At 42.7% G+C, this 7,223-nt stretch overlaps 1 protein-coding gene across 1 annotated transcript; it reads right to left on the reverse strand.

Moving 5' to 3' along the window:
- Window positions 1-5,817: 5,817 nt before the first annotated feature.
- LOC115373286 (apoptosis-associated speck-like protein containing a CARD) lies at window positions 5,818-6,632 on the reverse strand. Its single transcript, XM_030071589.1, has 2 exons — window positions 6,601-6,632; window positions 5,818-6,095 (listed from the first exon to the last, which is right to left on the reverse strand). Exons 1-2 carry the CDS (start codon window positions 6,608-6,610, stop codon window positions 5,833-5,835), a joined length of 273 nt encoding a protein of 90 aa, XP_029927449.1. The 5' UTR covers window positions 6,611-6,632; the 3' UTR covers window positions 5,818-5,832.
- Between the last annotated feature and the right edge of the window lie 591 nt (window positions 6,633-7,223).

A 7,223-nucleotide genomic window follows, 5' to 3' on the forward strand; every position in this document is an offset into this window, starting at 1 on the left:
GTTTCACTCCTGTGTGTGTGTGTGTGGGTGTGTGTATGTGTGTGTGTGTGTGTCTGTGTGTCTGTCTGCCCATGCCTAATCCTGCAAACTACTGGGTCTGGCCCTAAAGAGCCTCTTGCGGTTGTGGTGATTCAAAACTTTTGCAAACTGCTTGCTGCTTTTGCTGCAAGACACACACACTGAGTAACTGCTTACAAAAGACTCTGCTATTCGCTATGAGCATGTCACTAATGCTCGGCTCAAAGAAGGGAGCTTTTTGTGAATTATTTTGTGAATAATTATTTGTGAATTAGAGTGTGGACTGAGCGAGCCGAGATACAAAGTAATTTACACAATACATTTTGTGTATTTGAAATACACATGAAAGCAAGTTGTTTTAGGAGTCTATCAGACCTTCCTGTACCTTCAGTGGTGTGTGGATCATCACTGTGATGAATGGAAGGATAAATGATTTCAGCAGTTATAATTCCACCATCTAAGTTCTCCTAAAATCACTCTCATTTAAAAAAAAAAAAAAAAAAAAAAAAAGTACCAAGACATGTATTTCAAATACACATGGCACGATATATAAATAAGATCACTTCAGAGCTGCTGTGAGGTTTATTTTTTCACTCTACCAGAGCCAGGCTAATGACTCCCATAGACTTCAAGTCATTATGCTAAGCTAACACGAAATGCTACCTAGAGGAGCCAAATGTACAGAGACAAACAAGGGGATAGACAAGTTTACAAGCTGCCATTTGTAAACCAGACTTTATGCATATCTTGTGTTAAAGACTGTGGGCTCTAGTTTCCCGGCGCAGCGCAGGGTGGCGCAGTGAGGCGCACCCCGCGCAGAGCTAGTTTCGACAGGCGCAACGCGCGAGGCGAACGGTTTCCAAGTTTCGCAGACGGATCTGCGCCGAGATGGGAGTGGCGGCGCAGCAGGGGGAGGTGTCGACAGATTCAGCTTGGCGCAGTGACAGTTTCGTGCCAAAAGGCTTCGCAGAGGTGCGCCAAAAGCTCGCCTCCTGTAACCACGTCTACTTTCGGCGCAAGGCGCAGCGTGGCTGGCGCAGTGGAAGTTTGGCTCACAGGCGGGCAGTGCGCACACGTCACCACAACCTCACAGATTGTCAGGCACAGTAACAATGCAATAAATACCCACAGAAACCACTATTCAATGCTATAATCTCAGTCAGCACATAAATGTATCTCCATATCGACTGTGCCATCACAACTGATGTCAGATCAAAGGAGATTGGCACCGTTTGGCAGCGTAATGGAAACCCAACCTGATCACCTGTCAGTCAAACATTGTATCCCATACGGTGATGTCTTTTTTCCAGTTATGGTGTCTGGCGCTGCCCCTGTTAACTACACAGTTTTTCTTCCATATATATTTAAATATTCCACTCTGGGTTTTCATTATCCGGTAATCACCGGACTATGACTGGTAAAAAAAAAAAAAGTCCGGTAATTTTTAAATGTCCGGTGAAAATATTCACAATTTTATTAAAACAGTCAATTTCCACGTAATTTTATTTATAATTAAAAAAAAATAGACTGCGTGATTCCTGTCTCCGGTGTACCAGAGGGAGAGAGAGGGTTTTTTCTGCAGAACCGTATCAAAACAGCGTAGCAAAGTCGCCTGGGGGAGAACAAGGTCACAAGACTGATGCGCATTGCAAGTTGCGGAGAGACACTTGAGACTTTTGATTTTAATTCAGCTGCTGAATTAAGTTTTTATTGCATCTATTTGATTTCAAGTTGGCAGCACGCCGCGTTATTAAAATGATATGAGCCCGTTTTTTTGTTTGCAAATTGTAGTTGCAATTGTATGCAACGTTCATGTTGAAAGAGCACAGGGTTGTGCAATATTTATTTATTTATTTTAGACGTTACGCACGTGAGTCAATTGACGGCACTAATTTAATTTGATACAGCCTGCTTTTCAATAAAAAGATTACGCTATAAATTGACATGCCTTGATATCATTCTTATATAGCCTGCATATAATTTTAAGCTCAGTAAATTCACATAATATTTGACCGGAATTTCAAACATTTGTCCGGTAAATTGAAAACCTGCCGGTCACGTTGTCCGGTGCCAATTTTTTCTAACGGAAACCCTGATTTGCCCTGCGATAGACTGGCGACCTGTCCAGGGTGTTTCCTTGCCTTCGCCCTATGAGCGCTGGGATTGGCTCCAGCACCCCCCCGCGACCCTAGTGAGGATAAGCGGTTTAGAAGATGAATGAATGAATGAAACCCTGATTCCACACATATCGAAAATGTAAAATGCATCGGTTCCTTGCCAGACTCTGGGCGTTTAGAACAGCGAATGTAAAAGCTTCCATGAACCGGATTTTGTTTTAATCTCTAGTGTGTTGTTGCATCAGTAAGTGATGGAGTCGAAAGTTGCAAAACAAACATGTAGGCTATTTATATGAATATGGCGAGGATTATCCTTTGAGGTAAAAACATTCATTAAAAATGGGGGCTTCACAGTAAAATTTATATTTGCTCGTAAAAATCAATAACTTTAACAGACGGTGACAGAGCTGGAAAAAAAGAGATGCGAGGCAGGCAGGTAATGGAAAGACAGGGGACTCAGGAATTTAAGGATAGATGCATGGATGGATGGATGGGTGGTTAGATGGATGGGTGGATAGATGGATGGCAGGTAGCTCCAGCAACATTGCAGCAGCCAAGACTGGCCTCATCACTGTTCAGAGTGTGTGATGCGGCTGCTCTCGTCGTCCATGTCAAATGTGTAGACTACCACTACGCCTTCGCGCAGCGCATTTTAAAGGCGAGGACAGGGGCTCATTTGATTGGTTTAAAGTGAATCGGCTGTGTCAAACCCACACCACGCCTTCTCTCCTCCCTTGCGCCGGTAGGAGGAACGGCGCAGTAGATGCGCCAAGGCGCACGGCGTGCCAAACTTGCAAAATCCACTTGGCCACACCCAGTTGGCGCAGCGCAGCTGCGCTGCGCCCGCGCCTCGCCAGGTCTGCGAAACTAGAGCCCAATGTGTGTAACGTATAATCCATGATGAAGCTGCGTTTTTTAGTTATTTTTTAAATAAAATACCTCCTTGTCTTGGATTATCCCACTTATGTTAACTTAGGCCTTTATGGCTTGTAGCGTCGCTGCCATAAAACATCTGCACAAGAAATTACAGTGGCATTTCAAGGCTACTGAGCCACCCAGGGGTATTATATCCTGTTTACATTTTAAGGTTTCTGTTAGCCTCCGCTATGACAGGTCATCCAGGTCACTCACAGCCTTTTTTAAAGAACTAGACTCCATAATTTTGCCATACATTTGGAACTATAAGAACCACAGGATCTCAAAAGCTCATTTACAAAAGGCCAAATCGAAGGGAGGGCTGGGTCTGCCTATATTTAGACTTTATTACTGGGCTGCTAACATTAGGGCATTGATGTTCTGGCAGCAGGAGTCTCTAGGCAAATTGGCCCCTGGGGCCCCCTCCTGGCTGAATATGGAGGCCAACCCGGTAGTCAGATCCTCCTTGTCTGCCTTGCTGTTCTGCAAAATAGAAAAAACTAGCCATTTTGAGGAGTCCAGGTTTTATTGTTAAAAACTCTGTTAGAATTTTAAACCACGTGAGAAAAGCCTTGGTCTGCCAACCACATCTGTACATACACCTATCTGCTTAAACCATTCCTTTATGCCATCAACATCAGACAGAGTTTTCCATGCCTGGAGGGAGAGGGGTCTTACTTCTATAAAGCATTTGCATGTGGGTGGAAATTTTGCTTCTTTTGACGAATTGCGAGAGAAATTTGAGTTACCACACTCGCACCATTTTCGTTACCTGCAAATCAGAAACTATGTTTGGTCCAAAATCCCTGATTTCAAAACTCTCCCGAAGGAGAATGTGTTTTTTGATATCTTGAGGAACCCCCTTGACTCCAGGCATCTCATTTCCAGTTTTGTGCGTTTGTTTGATGATTGTAACAGGGCTGCCACTGACGGGGTGAGGGAGGCTTGGGAGGAAGAGCTAGGCATTGAGCTGTCTGCAACTACATGGGAGAAGTGTTTAGCCATGATACGATCCTGCTCGGTTAACAGCAGACATCAGCTGATCCAATTCAAAGTTGTCTACCGTCTTCATTAGTGCAAACTCAAACTGCACAAGATCGCTCCTTCTGTCTCACCGCTGTGCGACAGGTGTAAAGTGTCGGAGGGCACACTGTCTCACACCTTCTGGCTCTGCCCCTTGCAGACTGGACTCTGGGACAAAATATTTGACTGGCTTTCCAAGGCCTATAAGAGACCCTTCCCACCGGAGGCCGAACTTGCCATCTTTGGCTGCTCACAGACTACAGCAGGCCTACCTGCAGCAATGCGGCAGGCTCTGATGTTGGGGATGATTGTTGCAAAAAGGCTCATCCTACTGGACTGGAAGTCAACGTCTCTCCCCTGCTTTCCGAGGTGGTTGGCTGATATGGCTTCAGTCATACAAATGGCAAGACTCAGGTTCACACGGACTAATTCAATTGGAACGTTTTTGGCTATTTGGGGCCCTTTCCTTGCCTACCTGGATGAGACCAGGACAGTTGACAGATAACTGGTAGCTTTACTGTTTATTGGTTTATCCATTTATTCATGTACCTGTGTACTTAATTTAGTTTTACATGTCTGAGCCAGGGTATTGTTGTTGTTATTGTTGTGTCTTTTTTTTCCTTTAATATAAAATACTAAATAAAAAAAAAACAGGTCACTCACTGTTGTTGCCTTGATAGGAGGATTTTGCTCCAATTTTTTCTGCTGTGTTAGAGCTCAGTAATGGACAGAGGTTAATGGCTGTAATGTTTTTTGTTTTTTTTTTTGTCACCATGTCACCAGTCAGCTACAGAACTGGTTCCTGGTAGCCAACATGGTGACAGTCTGGATCAGGGGTGTTGAACTGTGTGCCATGGAGGGCCAAGAGGCTGCTTATTTTCACGGAAACCAAAAACTACACCACATGATTTCACTGAATGGTTCCTCCTCTCTGTTTGAAGGAGAGGTAGTGAGACTTTCTCTTCAGGTCCCACCAGTGAAAATCATGACCTGAGATAATTTGGAATATGAGAAATGAGTGCGTTGACATAGCAACAATAAAAAAATATTTTACCACATGCAACAAACTGCATGTAAGCTGCACTGTGCATCATCATCCTTCAGGTGAAGGTTAAGGTTAATGTTAAGGTTAGGGCAGAATCAAGCACTACCGTGCTGAATCAAGTGTGCATGTGTGAGTGTGTGCAATAACAAACTGCAGAATATTTTAATTGACCAATCAGAGAGTATTCAACACAGCTGTGTAATAACCAAAGAACCAGTGACTAATAAGAACAATTGGTGGGTGGATAGTTGCTAAAATCATCACAAAGAGGCAGAAAACGGTAAAGGTAAAATAATTTGGTTTACTGGCATAATCCAAAAGTTAAAACCACATTTTTTAATTTGCAATAGCCCATCTGTGCAAATTCATGAAGGTTAAATAATGGACATGCATGATGGTCATTCCTTGGACGAAAAGTTTCACTGCACCCTTTGTGAGTAATTTCTGATGAAAACATGATAGTATGCTAAAATATACTGAATGAAAAACAGGGTTCAGAATGAATTTCTCCGATGGTGTGAAAAATTTCTGACATGATTCTCTAAAAAACATATAAACAGGCTACGCTTCTTCTTTTCAACCTGATGAAAACATTACAGTATATTAAAGTATACTGAATGGAAAAAGGGTTCAGCATGAATGTTTCCTATGGCATATATGCCATATATATACAATTACTTAGAAAAATGCTGGTCTGTGTTTTTAATCTCATTATTAATTATTCCTGAGGTCTGAAATGAGGTATGGCTCCAATTTCTCAAGAATTTTGTAGAAAATATCTTTGCCGCTGGAGCCACAGGCATTCAGGGGCCCTGTGTAGAGCTCTCTCATCCTTGCCTGGCTGGTAGCTTGAGCCATGATGGTGTTGTAACCCTCTTGTTTGATAATCCCCCTGTCGAGCAGCTCGTCCAGGAGAGGTGGAACCGTGCTCACTCTCTGGATCAGCGCAGTGCGGTGCGTATCCACAAAGTGCTTGTCTGAGGAAAAAGGGAATAGAAAATAACCAATCGGTGATTCATTTGAATCCATGTAATTACAGTACAACCATCAATTTTACTTTACTTTTACTCAATGAAATTCAACCTTCGGATTTTCAAAGCAAAGGGTTTACGTTGAGTGACAGTCATGCAACAGCCAGAGTGACACATAAATGTATTTGATGCCAACATTCACTCTGAAAGAACAAGCATCACCCCCCCCCCCCCCCCCCCCCCCCCCCAATCAAACTCTTCAGATATACATCTGACAATATTGGAATGAAGTCAGTTGTGGAAATATTCACCATGTAGTTTAGATGTGAAACCCTGTGCCAATAGTTACACTGGTCACTATTACGCTTATTCAGTTGTGATCAATGAGAAAATAAGCCAGTGTTAATTAGCTCTAGTGCAGTCAGATTCTCAGTTTACCTTTTACTTTCTGCAGATAATTTGAAGCCCCTGATAGAGCGAGGACTGCACACAAGGCATGCCCTTCACTTACCTCCTGACATGGTCCGTCCGGCAGATGCTCCGGCCGAGGGTCCCTAGGCTGCAAGACAACAGAGGAAAATTAAAACTCCATCATAAATGGATAAGCCAACAGTTCTTAGACTCTATACTTGCTTATGTGTCCCCATACAGGAAACATGGCTGACAAAACGGTGGTAAGTACAAGGATACCACACTGCACTAGGCTCACATCTATGATGAATCTGTGCGTAATTTATCACAGTTACTATCTCTAATCATTACATGTAGTATTCCTAATCCAATGTTGTTACTATTAGTATCAGTAGTGCTATATTATATTACTATTGATATTAAGGTATACTACTATTGAGGTAGTCTATGTAACAGTTTCTCTCTGTTGTGTCTGTGTATTTATCTATCAGTCACATTTCCTGCTATTAATACACATATTTGTAAGAAAGGGGCTTTTTCATAATATGTCTATCCTGTCGAAATAAAGGTTCACTAACTACTAAGAAAGCAGGAAAGCACTCACTGCGAGCAGACGCTGAGGATACTGCCCTTGAGTCGGTCTCTGCAAAAAAAAAAAAAAAAAAAGAGAATTTGCTTACAGATTTATTGCTCAGGGTGTCTTCTATTTAGCATAAATGTTAA

Source organism: Myripristis murdjan, chromosome 16, assembly GCF_902150065.1.
Source record: "Myripristis murdjan chromosome 16, fMyrMur1.1, whole genome shotgun sequence".
NCBI classification, from domain to species: domain Eukaryota; kingdom Metazoa; phylum Chordata; class Actinopteri; order Holocentriformes; family Holocentridae; genus Myripristis; species Myripristis murdjan.